Source organism: Macadamia integrifolia, chromosome 1, assembly GCF_013358625.1.
Source record: "Macadamia integrifolia cultivar HAES 741 chromosome 1, SCU_Mint_v3, whole genome shotgun sequence".
NCBI lineage: Eukaryota > Viridiplantae > Streptophyta > Magnoliopsida > Proteales > Proteaceae > Macadamia > Macadamia integrifolia.
The window spans coordinates 9,897,349-9,919,206 of NC_056557.1; the positions used below are offsets into that span (position 1 = coordinate 9,897,349).

Consider the following 21,858-nt stretch of genomic DNA (forward strand, 5'->3'; position numbering starts at 1 on the left):
TGTTCCTCAAAAAGGAAACCAAATATTCTCCTAATACAATAGTTACTAAAAACTGAAATTAGAAACTAGTTGAAAAAGGAAACTAATTACTAATGACTTGGCTCAATTAATAACTTGACTCTTAAGGAAACAAGTATAACTCAAATCAAGCCCAACTAAAAAGGAGACTAATGAAAATGGAAACTAACTAGTAATCCCGTACTCAATCTTGGAGCCCCCATTTTAGACCCATAAAAGTGGTCTATTACACTCAAAACACATGGAATCAAACCCTAGGCTTAACATGTATGGAACCCAACCCTAGGCTTATTCCTAATAAAAAAATCCTATTTTGGTAATTAATCTGCATCACTTTTAAGGATAAGAGTATCCGTACAATCCCCTTTACAGGTAGAGGGACACCTTACAATCTCCTTTTAGGTAGAGAGGCACCTTACAATCTCCTTTAAGGTAGAGAGGTACCTTACAATTTCTTTTACAGGTAGAGAAGCAATTTTTACAATCTTACTAGGACAAGAGAATCCTACACTAGCCTAAGTACAATCTAGACAAGGAAGTGGAATAAAGTTTTGAATTCCTCGTGCGATGCGTGTATGAAATGCAATGATAGATAAGAATGTACCTTGTTGTCTTCTCAATGCTTGTAGAATGCTAAATAATGGAGAAGACTTGTGTAGAGAGAGTTGAGCTCTTCTTCGAAAATATGCTCAAATCTCTTCACTCTAATCCTCAATTGATGCACTTGGATGTGTAGTATTGAATGTTTGAGAGGTACATGAAACACTACCTAAGTGTGGGATTTATATAGGTAGAGTCTAGGCTTTATTAGGATAATAAAACCACCCAATTTGGAAGGAGAATAATCTCTAAAGGGTTCAATTGCAATTAAATCCGGTAGTTGCTGCTTCGATCCGGCAATTGCCGGTTGGTCTCTGTTTTGTGTTTTGACTACCGAACATCACACAAAGAGGTCCAATGCCTGAGTTATTTTCTTATGTCTTTTCTAACACTAAAATGCATGAGTGTAGTGCATGTTAGTGTGTGTAAATTACAACATAATCTAGAAGTCTTCAAGTCTTCTAATCTTCAACTGGAGTCTTCTAATCATCAACTGTTCAAGTCTTCAATTTTCATCACTTTATGCCATATACATTTGAGCTTTAATGGGTATACTTGATATCTTCTTCAAGCATTGATGCCAATTTGTTGATACTCTTCGTTTGATGACTTCAATCTTCATTTCTTCTTTCATTCATCAAATTCGATCTTTGATATGAAGTCTCTACAAAACAATTCTTGACGGCAAATTGTGAAATACCTTCATATGTTTGTTATCATCAAAACAACTATAGGAGTGTGGGCATATCCCTAACACCAATGGGCCTCACTTATTAAACAATTAAATAAATACCTATAGCTAGAATCGATGGGCCCAATGGTCCCTTATTCTAACAACTAATTCAGCCACTTGAAGTGGGCTTAAGTGTGGATCGATAGGCCCCTTTTGGCTGGGCCTTTCTTCCTGTGGTAGGTCCTTCCAAAGTGTGGGTCTACATCAGAACCGAATTCTCAAAAGCTCTCCCTCGGCTGCAGTCATTCTTTGTAAACATCCCCAAAATATCTTCTGTTCCAATTCTTCAATTCATTCATGGCAGGCAACCTTGCACCCCATCCCCGCTTTAGCACCTCAAGATATTCTGAAGGACCTGTCCAAACATTAAAGAACATGAATGGCTTAGGCCCGAAATTTTTGTGCTCTAATAATATTAGTTTAATGGGACTGTGAACCGAAATTCCTTGGGGAAGTAATTCCGCTTCCAAACCTCTAAATCTGTCCAACCAATGGATTTAATAAAAACCCTGTGGAGCTTGCAAAATGTTTTCTGCTCCCCCATCTGCCTGTTAGACCAAGTGGTAAGCTCCCCTTTACTTTTCAAATCTATCAAACAAACATTTCTGAAAATTCTCCAAACCCCCTGATTAAAGAAACCACCTCCTAACTTCTCACTGGGACATCTGACTGTCTTGAAGTCCCCAAGTATTGGGTTGGGTTAATGGGCTTTTATTGGGTATCATTAAAAAAATAAAAAAAATAAAAAAAAAATGTTTTCTGGTTTTCCCCGACTTTTAGGTTTTTAATGGGTTGTTCATTTTCTATTGATTTCGTTGATACCAGTCTCGAGAGACCAAAGCTGGCTGATAAGGGTTTGGTAGGGTCTGGGCTGAACTGGTCATTTTTTGTTGGTTTGACCGATTTGGGCTGAAATTTGACGCTCCTAGATGAGATGATATGAAGTTAAAATTTTGTGTACAACACACACCAAGGTTCCCTGCGTACATGTCAGGTTTCAGTCCAGCAGAGTTTTCTACGTGACAAAATAAAGTACAAAAAAATTTGGATAACCCCTGGAATCATGCATAACCAGAAATCAATATCCATTCCCCAAATAGTTTAATAGGATAACTTGTTAAATTTTTCTTATAGGTTTGCCCTATTTCTTGGTCTTCAATGCATCTGTACATTTTGAAATAAAATGATTGAATTACCTTTCACTTTGTTCTTTATGTAGCCAAGATTCCATATGAATAACAAGGAATTTCAATATAGAATTACCTCTCACATCCACCGGTGGTCTCCATCTCTCTTCTCAGCTTAATATGTTTTCTAACAGTTAATTGTATTTGATCATTTATTATGAAATTATTTGCTTAACATCTAATATTAAATGAGTTTTGTAGAGTAGAAGTACATATAGACACGTGGAAAAGTTACTCATACCCAACAAAGTCCAACTCAGTAAAGCCCAATATAGCAGCTATATGGGCTATATTTCTTGAGTTGGGCCTGATTGGGCAAGCTTAAAGCTAGGTTAAATCAGGTTTGTGTTTTAGGACTTCAGGTGAGCTAGGGTTTACACTTAATGTCCATATATAAAGGGGAGGAAAAATTAAAAGGAAAAAATGATTATAGTAAGCGTGATGTAGATAAGTCACTTGGGCTTATTTGCAATAAAATAATCCCAAGTGACTTATCTACATCAACTCGCCCTCTCTTAGAAAAAATTCGTCCTCGAATTTTGTAGAGTGTGAGGGTGATTATATCATCGTGCACGTCCCTCTTCAAGCCGTAGAAAAATTCAGGTAGCTCTTTGATAATAAAGATGTAGTCTAGAATGTGAGGAGCTCGATCTTCAAGATACTTACATGGGATGACGAATTCCACATGCTCAACCTCAAGGTCTTCAGATGTATCCATGAGGTCGTCTTAATTCAGGAGTAGATTACAAGTAACTAACTTCGCAGTTTATAACCCCAAACAATACAAATAGGAGTAAGAAATAAAGAAATAATACCATCAAATAAACCCTCAAGGATATAATACCCATATAGGAGCAAAATCAGCCCAAAACCTAACCCGATAGGAGAGAGAAAGATCTTCTATAGAGCTGGAGAGAGAAAGGAGTGGCCAGATCTGTGGGAGTCCGATTGAGCTGTACTTTTTGGTGTAGATAGTCCTTAGGGAGGGCACAAAAACCCCTAAATGTGAAGGGCTTCTGACGGCTGGTTATGGAGTTACGCACTTTGTTGATTTTCAGACCTAAGAGAGAGAATGTGAAGAATTCTGCAGGAACATCAACTTGTCTTCTTCAGATAACCTTCAAGAGGATCGATTGATCTTCTTAGAGTATAGAACCAGTCCTCCAAAGAATCTATAGATCAGATCTCAAACTTGGGCAGCAATGAGGGTCAATTGGCTTCAAGAACAAGAACTCTTTAGCTGGCTGATTCTGATTTTGTATGCTTTAACAGGTCTGAACTTCTAATAACAATAAATAGAAAATAAAAATAGAGAAAGAAGAATCGATGGAGGGTTGAGAAGGGTGAAAGAGAATAAAAGAATGGGTATCTCACCCCTCAGGTTTTGGGTATCACACCCCTCAAAGGTTTAGGCATCTCACCTCTCAATAACAGTTTTTTTAGCTAAAGAGTAATCACTCAATAATTCATTCATTCAAATCTCCCATTATGAGTACATAGGCTCCTCTATTTATAGAGGGCAGAATAGCAATCAAACTACTTAGGAGCTAGTTTCCCAATAGGACTAGACACTCCTACTGCAACTAGGAATTCAAAATAGGACTAGGAGTTGACTTTATGACTCCAACATGGAGTAGAACTAACTAACTAATAGTCCATATAGGATTTTACAACCGACCAATGGCCTAATGGGCCTTTATTGAATTAAATAGCAACTAACTAAACTAATGAATTAAATCCCGTTTTTCTACCTTGTTCCCTTACTCTAGGCCATTAAAGTGGCAGAATAAAACAAATACCCCTTTTGATCAAAGGTTCAATACTCGTGTAAGCCAACCCAAGGCTTATTTGCAATAAAATAAGCCCAGGTGACTTATCTACATCAAAGCGCCCTTTATTAATTATTCTATCAAAAAAAATTTAACATTGAATTTTGATGTCTTCAACATAATAAAAATCTAGAGTTTCTTTCATGTATTAGAGAGACAAATTACTGTTGTCCTCTTATGCTTTTTTTTTTTGGGATAGGAATGTTGGATCATTTTAATATGTATTCTTATATAATATGGGTTTAGGTATACCTTAGAATAATGTATATATATATATATATATTTGGTTAAGGGCAATAAAATGTGAGATCTTGTTTATCATTTTTCTTCACTGAATGAATGAACTTCATGGAAACTATCAAATCTGATAGAATACTTGAATGGGAGATGGCCCCATGACAGTTGTAGGGAATTGTACTGCAGTGGAAAAAAGAGTTGGTGACGCTTACAAGTTATATCGTTAAAGACTGGGGTTTACCCCTGCTTCGCTTATGCCTAGCTAAAGTTTTGGCATCCATGCTACACTATTTGCTTCCTTGTGAAAAAAATTGATGGAGAGTGGAGAATAAATATAATAATAGAAACATAAAAATGAAATGCAAATAGTACATGTTAGGACTTGCATACTCTACTTCAGTTCACATAATTCACATATATGGCTTCTTCAATGTTGGATTTTATAATTCATTTCCTTATGTTATATTATTCATCATCCAAAATACTTATTCATTTTTCTTTTGAATTATGCAGGCATGAAGGGAAGTTGATCAAAATAGTTGTTAAAACAGTTTGGAGTGAATTGAACAAGAAACCTTTGATTGTCTCTAAGGACCTAGTTGGAATCCAGACTCATATAGAAAAAATGTTGATGATGTTAGACATTGAATCTGACAATAGAAAAATTGTGGGGATTCATGGCCTTGGTGGTATTGGAAAGACGACGATTGCTAGGGCTGTCTACAATACAATCTTTCATCACTTTGAAGGATACAGTTTTGTTGAAAATATTCAAGAAAATGCTCAAACAATGGGCTTGTTCATTTGCAAAATCAACTTGTCTTTAATATCTTGAAGCAAAAAATTCATATTACCTGTGTGGATGATGGAATTAATGTGATTCAGCAAAGATTCTGCAATAAAAAACTTCTTATAGTTCTTGATGATGTGGATCAAGATATTCATGTAAAGCATTTAGTTGGAGATCGTAGATGGTTTGGTACTGGAAGTAAGATCATTATTACAAGTAGAAATGAGGACATTTTATGTGCACAAGAAGTAGATGAGATTTACAAGCCCAAAGTGTTGGATTTAGATCATTCTCTTCAGCTTTTTAGCCATCATGCATTTCGAAGGAACCAACCTCTAGAAGATTATTTGGATCTCTCAAAAGCCATGATAAAAACTACTGGAGGACTTCCCTTGGCTCTTCAAGTTATAGGTTCATCTTTATTTTCTAAGAAAAAATCAGAATGGGAAGGCATATTAAAGAAGTTGCAAAAAGTCCCCAATAATGATATCATGAAAAGGTTGAAAATTAGTTATGATGGAATAGATGATGAAGAGCAACAAATGTTTCTTGATATTGCTTGTTTTTTCATCGGAATGAATAAAGATATTGCATGTCACATATGGGATGGGTGCAATTTTTCTTCTCAAGTAGGACTTCGTGCTCTATGTGTGAGGTCTTTGGTAACAATCGGTGAAAGTGGTGAATTAAGGATGCATGATCTACTTCGGGATCTTGGAAGGGAAATTGTTCGCCAAGAGAGCATTAAAGAGCCTGGCAAGCGTAGTCGAATATGGTCGCCGGAGGAAGTCTTGGATGTACTTGATACACAAACGGTAGGTGTTGAATACATATTTCTTATATTTAATGAGCTGTTTGTGGATTACGTTTTCTTGGGTTATTACACCAACCTTAGTTTGATATTTAATTAAAGTTATTTATTTTGTAGGGAACAAGTAATGTTGAAGGACTCAGTATTGACTTCCGCAGCTGCTTGATAAGTGTTGAAGGATTTGCCACAATGACAAAACTGAGGTTGCTCCAATTCGACTATCCAAAATTTTCTGGGAACTTCACATATTCTTTTTCAGAATTGAGATGGCTTAGTTGGAAAGGCTGCCATAACCAATATGTGCAAACCAATTTTCATCCACGGAAACTAGCTGTTCTCGATCTAACGCATAGTGAGATCACAAAAAAATGGATGGGTTGGAACTTCATCAAGGTCTCAAAGAATTCTTTTTTATTCAATTTGTTTGTTTCAAAATGGCTTTGATATAAATCCTTTTACTAACTAGTTAATGTTGCTATTAATTCTATTTTGCAGATGGCGATAAATCTAAAAGTTCTAATCCTCACGTCTTGTCATCAACTAACTAGAACTCCAGACCTTTCAGCTAATCGACACTTGGAGGTATTGATTCTTAAAGACTGTAAAAATTTGGTTGAGATCGATACGTCCATTGGTTATCTCAGGAACTTAGTCATATTAGATATGAGTGGCTGCGATAGTCTGGTGGGTCTGCCAATGGAAATTCTTCAGTTGACTTCTCTTGAAAGGCTCAATTTAAAGGGATGCAGAAATCTAAGTAAGCTGCCAGAGAAATTGGGCCACACGATCTCCTCTACAACACTTGATTTAAGTGGCTGTGATAAACTTAAATCCCTTCCGAATCTTCCTAGAGACCTGGAGGTATTGATTCTCAAAGACTGTAGAGATTTGGTTGAAATCAACAAATCCATTGGTTATCTCCAGAACTTAGTAAAGTTAGATATGAGTGGCTGTGAAAGTCTGGTGGATCTGCCAATTGAAATTCTTTCGTTGACTTCACTGGAAGAACTCAGTTTGAAAGGTTGCCGAAGTCTAAATAAGCTCCCGGAGAAATTGTGCTGCATGATCTCCTTGACAACACTTGATTTAAGTGGATGCGATAGACTTAAATCCCTTCCAAATCTTCCTCCTAGTTTAAAATTTTTTGATGCTTCTTATTGCCGGTTGATAAGTTCACTCCCAATGCTTTCAAGCCTAAAAAATCTAAAGGTATTGCGTTTTGCAGGATGCAGGGAGCTTTTATACATGCCAAATCTTCCCTTGAGTTTGACCAGCCTTGATTTTATTGGCTGCTCTTCAATTCAAAATATCTCCAGTCTTCCCTCTAGTTTGGTCCGCCTTGATATCCATGGCTGTTCTTCAATTCAATACATCTCAGATCTTCCCCCAAGTTTGACCCGCCTTGCTGTTATGGATTGCTCTTCAATTCAATACATCTCAGATCTTCCCTCAAATTTGATCCGTCTTGATGTTAGTTGCTGCTCTTCAATTCGATACATATCAATCTTAGGTCTTCCCTCCGGTTTGACCCACCTTGATGTTAGTTACTGTTCTTCAATTCAATACATCTCAGGTCTTCCCTCAAGTTTGACCCACCTTCATGTTAGTCATTGCTCTTCAATTCGATACATATCAGGTGTTCCCTCAAGTTTGATCACCCTACATGTTATTTCTTGTTGGTCAATGAAAAAACTATTGAGTACATCCGGATTGAGAAATTTAGAGACATTATGTCTTGATAGGTGCTACAGCCTAGAAATTGAAGGTGTTGATAAGGGATTGGACTCCCGGGTGTTCTTCACCATGTGGGGCAGCTCATTAAAAGATTTTCAAAAACTGAAAGGCGGGAAAAAACTGAGGAAATTAAAACTCATGGACTGGGGCATATCCGATATTGAAGGCAAGGAGATGTACTCTCTGGAGGAGTTGGAGGTTGGGGCTTGCCTACCATTAAGAAAAATATCAAATCTGTCGAATTCTAGACAGCTGAGGAAACTAGAAATCAATTCATGTCCGAATTTAATCCAGATTGAGGGCCTTGAGGATTGTGAATCCTTAGAAACATTTACAGTTAGTGACGCCACATCATTAAAAACTTTACCTGATCTTTCAAACTTGAACAAGTTGCAGGTATTAATGATTGAGCATGGTGGAAAGTTGACCGAAATTCCAGGTCTTGACAGATTGGAATCCTCGCGTGAATTGAAAATAAAAGGGTGCATAGCCATTCAAAGATTACCAGATCTATCAAACTTAAAAAACTTGTATGATCTAGTGATTGAAGACTGTCAAAACCTAACTGAGATCCCTGGTGTTGACAGATTGGATTTTTTAGTGAGTTTGGATATCAGTGGTTGCGAGTCCGTGGAAAGATTACCAGATCTATCCAACCTGAAGAAATTAAAGATACTAAGAGCTAAATCCTGCGTAAAACTAACTGAGATTCAAGCTGTTAATGGATTGGAATCTTTGGAGATATTTGATGTGAGGGGGTGTATGTATTTGGAAAAAGTTCCAGATCTGACAATTTTAGAGGGAGTGGGGAAGGGATATGGTGGGTATTTCTGGGCCCCAATCAAGAAGTCATTCTGGATGCAGCTAAGAGGGAAAATCAGCTTCACGGACTCGAATGTACGAAAACGGTCCTCGTCTGTGGATATAGTATCAGATCGTCGTATTTCTTCAAGGTACATACCTTCACTCCCTTTGTTTCAATAACTCAGAATTATTTACTTTTATAATTGAGTCCCATTTTTTTTCTGCACTAACACTTCTTTTTGCCATGTGGCAAAGCCGAATGTGGTGAAAATTTTTTTGGCAAGTAAATCCCAAGCCTACCTACTCATGTTTCAAGTTTTAACCCGGACAAAGTTTGCCAAGAGTACATGGCAAACTAAGCATTTAATTAAGGACCACCAAGGGATGCATGTACTTATAGGGGTGGGGGGTGGGTATGGTATCCTATTACATGGGAGAATAGATGATTAAATTTGGTCGAAACAGCCTCTCAACATTCTTGGGGTATGGCTGCATAGTTCTTGTCCCCCCAACCTCGCACATGCGGGAGTCTTGTGCACTGGGTACGCCACACCAATTAAGACCATTCCCTACATATTCAATTTGTCGAAATCTTCAGATTACCCTTCCATGTGGCAAATTAGTAGTCATGATGGTACATGAAACTATCTTAATGTGTCCGTCCAGAGATACTTTTGCCATCAACAGTTGGGAAAATACTAATAAGCACACTTCTCACATTTTTAGGATTCCTTTGCTATATATTTATAAATATCCCAAGAATGTCTCCCTCTTTCAAATTTTGAGACGAAAAAGTTCCAAAACTAGATTGACCAATGTCTTTTTATTTATCTATTCTTTTCTCTTTTCTCATCAACAAGCTCCCGGACTAGGTTCAAGCCACATCTCTAATTTTGTTTTTTCTCTTTTCATATCAGCAAGCGTCAACTTTTGAGAGAAAAAGAGTGTTCTTACATGCTGTTGCAGTTTTCAACATACTCTCAATGTTTTCCAATGTGAGAAAGATGATTTGGTATCTCACTGCTGCATAGATAAAAATTCCTAGATATTTTGTATGTCGAATTTGATGGTCCACTCAAAATGTACAACCCACCATGTATAGAGCTTATCCCCATTTATCTTTTATTTTGGTTCTTATTTTTCAAATAGTCCCATCTTCTCACACAAGTTTTCATGACATTATGATGACAAGTGCGAAATTCATATAGCGTGAAATTCAATATATGATTAGGTAATGATATGAATAACATGCTGACCAAATTTAAGCTTTAAACTGAATTTTATGGTGATTGTAGAAAGCCTACAAAGTTTTCCTGTTTTTTATTCATGCCCTTACTTCAACTTGTCCACTTCAAGTGGATGCTTGAATCTTGATGATGTAGCACAATAGGTGTGGAATTGGTGAACCTAATTTTGGGACATTTTCCTGTCAAAAATTTGAGATGGGAGAAAGTACATTTTGAGTGGATTATATTGTATTTTCCCTTTTTTTTTTAATGAGATTTTGATTTTTTTATCAGTAAATTACACCTGAGATATTTAATATTTAGGGCATTCATAATTAAGGTACCTAATGTTTAAAAAACTACATTTTAGGCATCCAACATTTAGGGTGTCTACATTTAAGATAGCTAACATTTACAAAATTATGTTTGGGATCCATAAGCGCAAAGGTGTTAGTTTATGTTAACACATGACAATGAAATGACCAAAATATCTCAAGTTTGTAGGTGCCTCAAATGTAATTTTTTACCATTTTTTATTTCTACTTGAATATGTAATCAACTAATCATCTGTAATTACAGGTCCGATCTTCTCCGCAGAGCAGCTTTATCCATTCTAGCCATATTCATATTTCTCTTCTTTTGCTATCTTATCTATCAGGGAGCTATATTCATTCTACGTATCTCTTTCATCATTCTACGTTTCTCTCTCTTCAATCTAGGTATCTCTCTCTCTCTCTCTCTCTCTCTCTATATATATATATATATACATACATACATACGGGAAACAGTTTTCAGTCTGGAAGGGGCCCCTGCCCTAGCATGGGGGCTAATGGCAATGTACACTTAAGCATCAACAGGGGGAAATAGGGTGTTTCATGGGGCCAGGGTGGTCATTCGCCCCACCTCTTGGGTGCAGGAGCTTTGCTCCCGGACAGAGTTATTTTTACCCTATATATGTATAAAATATGAATTGATGAGTTGGACTTGTTGGTTTTTGTTTTCATTTTCAGTAGCCTCTGTTTGTGTGATATGGTTTTTATTTTATTTTAATTTATTTTTTGGCTATGACCCTATTAAGTCAGTAAAATTTTGGGTTTTTTTTGCCCTTTGCTCGTCAGTCTCCCACACCCTAATAACTTCTCCTTCCCCATAAAAAGTGATGACAAGTAATATTCTTAGCAAAAAGGAGTGTTGTGTGCTCTGTGATTATTACTCAAGGACACTTGGATCCTTTCAAGGTTTTGATTTGGAAAAGGGCAAATAAGAGAGACAAGTCAGTGCAAAGCTACTGGGTGAGCCTACCTTCCTTCGATTGGCTCCTCAAAAGGCACGTGCCCTTCCCAAAAACACAACCCTTATGGAAATTAGTACGAGGTGTAGCTTTCATGTCAATCAAAGGTATAGACTTTGTTTCACTGACCTTACTAAATCCAATTTTGAGTCTCAATCCAGTCTACTCAGTTTGCCTTCAATTCATGCTCTGCTTCTTCAATAAAATCCCCATTTATGGATTGATCCTTTAGCATAAAGTTTTAATTTCATTTTATTTGCTTCACTTAATAATGAATAAGGAGACATGAAGCAAGCCTAAAAGGTTTAGCTCCTTGTTCTGTTTTTATATTATGCCAGAAATAGCATTATGTTTGTGATTTAAACAGAAAGTTGCATTTTTTTTTTTAATTTTTTGGCTTCCCATTATTTACAAATATGGTTATTGATATATTGCCACCGATAGGTACTGCATTCAAAATGATACTGTTCATGTGCATTTGGTTTTATCGTCTAATTTGGAAGGTTCATCAACCTTGAACCTTGGAGCTTCCCTGTGGTGCTGTCTGAGGAGTTAAAGGGCATGTGTGCAGAGGCGTCTGAGGTCCTGCTCTCCCTAAACTTAGAGAATCGTCAGGTATGTTCTCTTTCTCAGTCGGGTATATTTCTCTGTTCAATCAACTTGGGATGATATTCGGTTGAAGTTCCCTGAGGTTCTTTGGTTTTCAATTGTATGGAATAAATTTCTCACACCTCGTCAATCAGTTTTCAGTTGGAGGATGGTGCAGTACTCCCTTCCTAGTGATAATATTATTCAGCAGATAGTTCCTCTGGTCTCAAGGTGCTCCCTCTGCTGCAAGGCGTCTGAAGGTATGAATCATATTTTTTTTAGAGTGCCTTTTGGCGGTTTCCGTTAGGAAGTTTTTTGTGCAAATATTTGATTTGAGATGGATTGATTTCCGTTCAATTCAAGAACTTTTTTCTTGGTGGAAAAGAAAAGCGGAGACCTCTCTTTGAAGGACATTTGGATGGCCACGGCGATTATTATTCCTTTCCAGCTATGGGCAGAGAGGAATTTTCAAAGGTCTGAAGATTTGGCTAGGAATTTCAACGCCATTGTCAGATCTATTTTTCAGGGTCTTCAGGCATCTAATTTTATAGCTGAATTCTCTGCATTTTTTCCAGGGGTGAAGATGGCGCAGAAGATTGATCTTACCAAGCGATGGTGGAATGTGACTCCGGTATAAGGCGTCTATGTCCTTGACATCAAATAACTTGGTTTTTCTGCCAGGTTTTTTTGTGTAGGACTTCAGATGGGATTTGGAAGAATGACCTCGTTCCAGGTTTTGTTTTGAGGGATTCAATAAAGCTTTGAGTGGGTCTGCTCTTTCTGCTGATGGCAATACCGAAGGTAGAGGGGCACTCCGATAGAAATTTTTTTATGTATTTTAGCCTGTTCTGTCCAGGCTATTTTGGATAATAATTCTCTACATTCTTGTTTTTCCATTTCATTTAATACAAAATTTAGAAAGGGAATTTGGGATAGTCTATTCAGGCGAGAGCACAATTTTGTTAATGTAGACCCAAGTTTTAGCTGATCCAATTAAGTTAGGTTAAGGCTGAGTTTGTTGTCTTCTTGTTGTAGACCCAGGTTTCATAAAACAGAAGTTATTATCATATAAAAATTGTGGGCTAAGAAAATTGAAGGTATTTGAAGGTGAAAAGCAACATATTTGTAATGAAACCCTAGACGGGTTGTCCTCCCTCGAGATGTTGGTGCTTAAGTATTGCCCACCTTTAAGATCACTGAATTTCTGTGTTGTTTTTGTCAAATGAAGGAATTAATGGTCATTTCAGTTCAAACCGATTCAGATTAGTATTGGAATTGTATTAGCCTTCACCGATCTCAACTTTAAGAGCCTTAAACCCGAGTCCGCATCAAGTCCTTGTACAAGAATTTGAGTTTCGGTTCTTGTACAATTAAGAGTTGGATATGTGTAATCCACTTATTATCTCTCCTAATTTGTTGATCGACTACTTATCTCTTTCTATTTTCTATCTTATTCTCTTTTTACACACTCCCTCTCTCTCCTCACGGTTTATCAAAATATTTTTTTTTTTCATTTTTTTAATTATAATTTAACATTCTTTTATTATTAATCCTACAAAATAACTAATACTAATCCAAAACCAATAAAAATTAAGCGGTACATTTTGCCCACCCTCTTGTTTCTATTTTTTTTTAAAGTTGATTCTCTCTCTCTCTCTCTCTCTCTCTCTCTCTCTCTCTCTCTTAATTTTCATTAATATTTTATTTTAAAACTCACTTAAAACGGATCTCCACCATATCAATACAAAACAATCAAATCAAAAAAATCAAATAAGAAGAAATTTGTACTCATCCTTAGAGGACGGTTCACTTAGCATCCTAGGGTTCACAAATCCCTATAGGGTTTTAGTACCGATCCAATTGATTGATATCAGATTGGATCGAATCAATATCTTATTGGATCAATATTGATGTTGTATAAGTATTGATGGAATCAGTTAATCAAAATAAGAAATAAAAATAAAAAATAGTTATATATATATAAAGAGAAATAATGTATAACATTTAAGTCGAACAGAGAGATAAAAGGCTTTTAAATAGGAAGAGAGAGATAGAGAGTTGTAACAGTTTTGTAGGTAATTTCGATAGTAATCTTTAGTGGATTACATGTGTAGAAAAGGACGTACGAGAACTCAAGATTAGATTCTCGTATGAGGACCTGATCCGGGCTCCTTAAACCCCACATAATATGAAAGGGGTGAGCTTGACCGATCCCAAGTTTTAGAGCTTTAAACCCTACATAATACGAAAAGGGGTGACACCATCAATAATCTTTTTGACCCAATGTCAGCATTGGATAGGCATTGTTTGGATTGGTGATCATGTCAAATTTGGAACCTCGTCCTTGTTGGATCAACATGTATCTACTCTTTCCCATAATATTTTCACTTATTACAATATTATGGAAGAATGGCATTGCTATTCTGACTACTAACTATTGAATGAACCAATAGGCGACCATTTTGGATATGGTTATATGTGGAATGGATTCAGATAGTTTTTGGAAATTGCTTTTTTGAAGATGGATTCCCCCCTAAATAAGAACGAACCCAAATCGATATGGATTTTTTGAACATTCATTTATATTTCCAAAGGAGACTAAAGAATGAAAACTATCCGAGTCCGAATCTAGTAAAGGTGATTGCACCATTTTGGATGCATCTTAATTGCATCGAAGCTCAACAACTAAGCCTTTGCAAAGATCTACTTGCATCAAGACCAAGCCCACAAAGCCCATTTGGCCCTAGACCAAGGCATGACCAAGCACTAATATTATTGTGGACCAAACCATTAAAAGGCAACAAATTAAGTAGCTGATCCAAACACCCTTGGCCAAATTTACTATTGGGAGTTTGCAAGATATTATTTTGGGTGCATCTTGCTCTTCTCTTGAAAGTTGCAAAAAAATCCACTTAGAGACCATTACTCATCTTAGGATGAGAATCAAAGTATTGAGTCTTACATTAAAGCATTGGAGACCTTGACTCTTGCATCAAGGTATTGGAGACTTTAACTTTTTTTTTTTTTATCCATGTCACAACTTGAAAATCTAAGTGATGATTGTGGTCTCCTAGGTTAAAGGTTGTAGTCATATATACAAAAGACAAATTTTGAGTTGCATATTTCAATAAAAAAATTCTTGAAATTTGCTCAAAGCTTCTTATAATGAACCTTGAAGAGTTCTCCTTTGAAACCAAATAGAGTTTCATTTATCCTTGAAAAAGTTGGGCATTTATTTAGCTTAGAAGAGTTAAGCCTTCAACTTTGAAGACTTGAAGTCACACACCCACACCCACCCCCACCCCCCAAAAAAAAAAAAAAAAAAAAGATTCAACCTACCCAAAGATTCAACTTAGAAGAATTGAACCTTTGAGGCTACTAACATTTTCAGTTTCGAACCAGTGTAAGTCTATTACCTTGACGGTCATTTGTACCCTCTTCCACCTAAAATCCCAAAAATTTATATTTCACAAAAGTTGTAACCCCCATCTCTTATATTTAAGACCTAATTTGAATCATCATAAAAAGATATCGGAGCAAAGAGTTATCTCCAAATTACTGGCCGTAGATCATCTTTCTTTTAAGTATTTTTCCATCTCATGAGAAATGACAAATACTTATTGATATGCATGTGAATGATGAAATAGAAAACATGTCCACAATATTTGAATGGCAATCAAACTACAAATCGTAGACATGCAAAACCATAATGACAAGCCATTTCATTACTGATAATTTTTTTTTTTGGTAGAACCCAACTATCGTAAACGAAATTGCTAACCTCAAATAAATGTGATTGCTCAAACTCAAGGATTTAGAGACGAGTTTCCAAATGGTGATCTATCTATTCAATGGTCAGGATATCAGTGTCATTTTTCCATCATAATTTAATAAGTGAAAATACAGGTAAAAGGACTCTAAAACATGATGAGCCAATAGAGACGAGTTTCCAAATTTAACATAATCACAAATCCAAACAACGTCTAAACTGACAAAAACAAGTTGGTGAGGGGTCAACCCAACTCAACTCAGCCCAGTCCAACTCGACCTTGACAGGGTCAATTGAGGTCAGATTGGATTAGTATGAATCCGATAAGATTGGATTAAACCTGGATTAAATTTTGAAGACCTAAGATTAAGTTAAGGTTTTATGAAACCTGCCCCGTTTTTCACCTAATTAGTAATAAATGTGACCGAGTCAACGCAAAAAAAATTGTAATCCCATGTGAGCATGGTAGGTTGAGTGGCCGCTTTTTAGAATTGGCTATGTGACAAAACCTGGTGTAGTGGGGTTTTGTCCGGACTCCGATTAAAAAAAATGGAAACGTCACCGGAAAGTTGTAGAAACTAGGAACTTATGCCTCCTACTCTGCAATTTTTTTAGTGTAAATGTGAGCATAACTGAGGAGTAAGTAAAACTGCTCTGATCTGCAATTCCTTTGTAATTAGAAGTTGTTGATTGGCTGCAATGTCGTCGTCGTCGTCGAAGATTTTAGGATACTTATCATCATCATTCACATTTGAACGGTGGCGGCGATCAACGACCAATTTGATAGGGTTACAGCTAATGAGGTTCTGCAATTCCAAAGTGGATATTCGTCTTCCAAAGTCGTTCTGCTTTGTCGCATCATCATCTTCAGAATCTTCTGGCGGCTCGAGTTATGAGGTGTTCTTGAGCTTTAATGGTAAAGACATTCGCACCAATTTCGCTGATCATCTCTATAATGCGTTGGTCGATTCTGGAATTAGAACTTTCAGAGACGACGAAGAACTCCGAAAGGGAAACGAGATTGGTCCGGAGCTAGTCACTGCAATCCAGGAGTCGAGAATTTCCATTCCCATCTTCTCGATGAACTATGGTGCAAGCAAATGGTGTCTCAATGAGTTAACCGAGATATGTGAATGTAGCAGAACAATGAAACAGATCGTTTTTCCCATTTTCTATAAAGTTGAACCAAGGGATGTGCGAAACCAGATCGGGGTATATGCTGAGGCCTTCGAGGAACACCAGAAGCGATTTGATGAGACAACTCTGCAGAAGTGGCGAAATGCTCTGAAAGAGGTTGGAAAATTGGATGGATGGCATTCCAAAGAGGACACGTAAGTCCAACAGTTTTGTCTTGGTTCCATAATTTATTGAATTTTGGTCTAATATTTGACAAAAATAAGATGCAAATACTTAGTAAGACTTGATACTCTGTAACTCTACTTTAGTTCATATAATTCACAAATATATGGTTTCTTTAATGTTGAATTTTATGGTTCATTTCCTAATGTTATATTATTCATCATCCAAATATTTATTTATTTTTCTTTTCTTTGAATTATGTAGGCATGAAGGGAAGTTAATAAAAATAGTTGTTAAAACAATTTGGAGTGAATTGAACAAGAGACCATTGATTGTTTCTAACAACCTAGTCGGAATCCAGTGTCACATAGAAAAAATGTTGATGCTGTTAAACATTGAATCTGGCAGTAGAAAAATTGTGGGGATTCATGGCCTTGGTGGTATTGGAAAGACAACGATTGCTAGGGCTGTCTACAATGCAATCTTTCATCACTTTGAAGGATATAGTTTTATTGAAAATATTCGAGAAAATGCGCAAAAGTATGGGCTTCCTCATTTGCAAAATCAACTTATCTTTGATATATTGAAACAGAAAAATCATAATATTACTAGTGTGGATGATGGAATTGATGTGCTTCAGCAAAGATTTTGTAAGAAAAAAGTTCTTATTGTTCTTGATGATGTGGATCAAGATATTCATGTGAAGTGTTTAGTTGGCAACCGGGAATGGTTTGGTATTGGAAGTAAGATCATTATCACAAGCAGAAATGAGGATGTTTTATGTGCTCAAGAAGCAGATGATATTTACAAGCTCAATGTTTTAGATTTAGATCATTCTCTTCAACTTTTTAGCCATCATGCGTTTCGAAGGGACCAACCTCCAGAAGATTATTTGGATCTCTCAAAAGCTATGATAAAAACTACTGGAGGGCTTCCTTTGGCTCTTCAAGTTATAGGTTCATCTTTATTTTCTATGAAAAAATCAGTATGGGAAGACATGTTAAAGAAGTTGCAAAAAGTTCCCAATAATGATATCATGAAAAGATTGAAAATAAGTTATGATGGATTAGATGATATGGAGCAACAAATGTTTCTTGATACTACTTGTTTTTTCATTGGAATGAAGAAAGATATTGCATGCCACATATGGGATGGGTGCGATTATTTCCCTCAAGTAGGACTTCGTGCTCTTTGTGCAAGGTCTTTAATAACTATCAGTGAAAATGATGAATTAAGGATGCATGATCTACTTCGAGATCTTGGAAGGGAAATTGTTCGGCAAGAGAGCATAAAAGAGCCAGGGAAGCGTACTCGAATATGGTCCCAAGAGGAAGTCTTGGATGTACTTGATACACAAACGGTAGGTGTTGAATACATATTTGTAATATTTAGTTAGGTGCTTGTGGATTACTTCTTTGATGCCTTCTTCTTGAATTATTACAACAACTTTAGTTTGATAATTAATTAAGGTTCTTTATTTTGTAGGGAACGAGTAATGTTGAAGGACTTAGTCTTTACTTCAGCAGCATATCGAGGGGTAAATGTTTGATAAGTGGTAAAGGATTTGCTGCAATGACAAAACTGAGGTTACTCCAAGTTGACTATGCAAATTTTTCTGGGAACTTCATGCACTCTTTTTCAGAATTGAGATGGCTTAGTTGGAAAGGCTTCTATGACCAATATTTACAAACCAATTTTCATCCACGGAAACTGGCTGTTCTCAATCTATCACATAGTGAGATCACAAAAGAATGGATGGGTTGGAACTGCATGAAGGTGTCAAAGATTTTTTTTCTTGTATTTCAAAAAGTCTTTGATAGGACTTTTTATTCCTTCCTACTAACCGAATATGTTTCTATTAATTCTATTTTGCAGATGGCACTACATCTCAAAGTTCTTACTCTCAAGTCTTGTCATAGGCTAACTAGAACTCCTAATCTTTCAGCAAATCAACAGTTGGAACTATTGATTCTCAAAGACTGTAAAAATTTGGTTGAGATCGACAAATCCATTGGTTATCTGGAGAAGTTGGTCAAATTAGATATGAGTGGCTGTGAGAGTCTTGTGGATCTGCCAATTGAAGTTCTTCGGTTGACTTCTCTTGAAAGACTTGATTTAAGGGGTTGCAAAAGTCTAACGAAGCTCCCGGAGAAATTGGACCGCATGATTTCCTTGACAGTACTTGATTTAAGTGGATGCTCTAGACTTAAATCCCTTCCAAATCTTCCTTCTAGTTTAAAATCTCTTGATGTTTCTAATTGCAGGTCAATAAGGTCACTCCCAATGCTTTCAGGCCTGAAAAATCTAGAGGTATTGCGCTTTCAAGGATGGAGTCAGCTTCGATACATACCAAATCTTCCCTTGAGTTTGACCAGCCTTTATTTGTATGGCTGTTCCTCAATTCAAAACATCTCAGGTCTTCCCTCTTCTTTGGTCCACCTTGATATTAGTAGCTGCTCTTCAATTCGACACATCTCAGATCTTCCCTCTAGTTTGACCCGCCTTGACATTACTGGATGTTCTTCAATTCAATACATCTCAAATCTTCCCTCTAGTTTGACCCACCTTGATATTATTATATGTTCTTCAATTCAATACATCTCAATCTTAGGTCGTCCTTCAGGTTTGATCAACCTTAATGTTCATCGTTGCTCTTCGATTCGATACATCTCAGGTCTTCCCTCAAGTTTGACCAACCTTAGTGTTAGTGATTGCTCTTCCCTTCAATACATCTCAAATCTTCCCTCAAGTTTGACGACCCTTAGAGTTAGTGATTGCTCTTCGATTCAATACATCTCAGATCTTCCCTCAAGTTTGATCCACCTAGAAGTTTTTTCATGTGGGACAATTAAAAAAATATCATCTACATCAGGCTTGAGCAAATTAGAGACATTAGATGTAGTAAAAATTGAAGATGTTGATAGTAAGGGATTAACTTCTGTGGAATTCTTCAGCTCATTAAAAAATTTTCAAAAACTGTGGAAAGTAAGACTTATTAACTGTCTCATATCCGATATTGAAGGCAAGGGGCTGGACTCTCTGGAGGAGTTGGAGATAGAGGCTTGCCTACCATTAAGAAAAATATCAAATCTGTCGGATTCTAGACAGCTGAGGAAACTACACATAGCTTTTTGTCCAGATTTATGCAAGATTGAGGGACTTGAGGATTGTGAATCCTTAGAATTGTTAACAGTTGATGTGGTCACATCATTAGAAACTTTGCCTGATCTTTCAAACTTGATCAAGTTGCAGGCATTAAAGATTTATTATTGTGAGAAGTTCACCGAAATTCCAGGTCTTGACAAATTGGTGTCCTTGCGAGAATTGAAAATAATAGAATGCAAAGCCATTCAAAGATTACCGGATCTTTCAAACTTGATCAAGTTGGAGGCATTAGAGATTTCTTATTGTGAGTTCACTGAAATTCCAGGTCTTGACAAATTGGTGTCCTTGCGAGAATTGAAAATAATAGAATGCAAAGCCATTCAAAGATTACTAGATCTTTCAAACTTGATCAAGTTGGAGGCATTAGAGATTTCTTATTGTGAGTTCACTGAAATTCCAGGTCTTGACAAATTGGTTTTTTTTTTTTTGGGAATATATAATACTTCTTTTCGCCATGTGGCAAAAGCTGAATGAAATGGAGATTTTGTTGGCAAGTAAACCCCAAGCTGCCTAATCACACGTTATGTTTCAGCTCATACAAAGTCTGCCAAGTTGCAAAATAAGCATTTATTAAGGACCCATCAAGAGGCTATGTGGACCACCAAGGGGATGCATGGATTTACACGGGGTATCCTATTACAAGGGTGGGTAAAGGATTGAATTATATTATGAAATTTTACACTTGACCATGCAATTGGGATCAGTCTCTACATATCCAATAGTCGAAATTGCCATATCACCCTTTCATGGGGCAAATTAGTCATGGTAATCTGGAAAACTATCTTAACATGGACATCCGGTGATACTTTTGCCTTTAGAATCTGGGAAAAATACTAATGACGCTTCTCATATTCACAGAACTCCTTTGATATATACAAATATTCCAAGAATGTCTCCCTACATACCAACAATTTGAAACAATGAAGTCCCAAAACTAGGTTATTCAAGGCTTCAAGCCACATCTTTAATATATATATTTTTTCTCTTTTTATATCCGCAAGCTTCAACTTTTGAGAGAAAAAGAATGTCCGTGCATGCTGTTTTAGTTCTGAACAAACTCTCAATGTTTTGCAGTCTCTGTATCTTTCCATTGCATAGATAAAAATATTATAGATATGTGTAGAGCTTGTCCCCATTATCTTTCATGGATTCTATTTTTCAAATGGGAAGAGGTTAGGTATGCCGCCGGCTTTTCTAGAGCTAGCTGCTCAACCAATGAGAAGGCTGGGATGGGAGGGGCATAGGGAACATTTCCAAAGGGGAGAAGGAGAGAGATAAATACAGATCTGAGTATACTAGAAGCATACCCAGCCTTTTCCCTTTTCAATAGTCCCATCTTCTCACACAAGTTTTCATAACATTATGATGACAAGTGCAAAAGTCAGAAGCATGGAATATACTATAAGATTAGGTGATGATATTAATAACATGCCCACTAAATTCAAGCTTTAAACAATTCCACAACTGACACTTGGGATGATTGTAGAAAGTCTTCAGTTTTTTTTTTTTTTTTTTAAAAGACAAGAGAACGCTACCCTGCTGGCGCAGGCACACGTTAGGGCGTGGGCCAATGGGAAGGCATGCAAGAACATCTTCGAACCTGCTATGTCTGGGCATTTCCTGCTCTAGCAGGGTAGTGTTCTTTCTCCCTTTTTTTATTCATGCCCCTACCTCAACATGTCCACTTCAAGTGGATGCTTGATGATGTGGCACAACTAGTGTGGAATTTGTCAACCTAATTTTGGGACATTTTTCTATAAAAATTTTGAGAGGGGGG

The 21,858-nt window shown here is 36.7% G+C and overlaps 1 protein-coding gene and 1 pseudogene across 1 annotated transcript; both read left to right on the forward strand.

Moving 5' to 3' along the window:
- The window catches only part of LOC122079073, a 51,787-nt pseudogene that overhangs the window by 24,185 nt on the left and 5,744 nt on the right, over positions 1-21,858 (forward strand).
- On the forward strand, positions 16,114-18,602 carry LOC122079062 (disease resistance protein L6-like). Its single transcript, XM_042645307.1, has 2 exons — positions 16,114-16,948; positions 18,402-18,602. Exons 1-2 carry the CDS (start codon positions 16,317-16,319, stop codon positions 18,463-18,465), a joined length of 696 nt encoding a protein of 231 aa, XP_042501241.1. The 5' UTR covers positions 16,114-16,316; the 3' UTR covers positions 18,466-18,602.

Coding starts and splice junctions, on each gene's coding strand:
- LOC122079062 (XM_042645307.1), top strand. CDS start 16,317: ATGTCGTCGTCGTCGTCGAAGATTTTAGGATACTTATCATCATCATTC. Junction 16,949..18,401: donor TGGCATTCCAAAGAGGACAC/GTAAGTCCAACA, acceptor TTTATTTTGTAG/GGAACGAGTAATGTTGAAGG.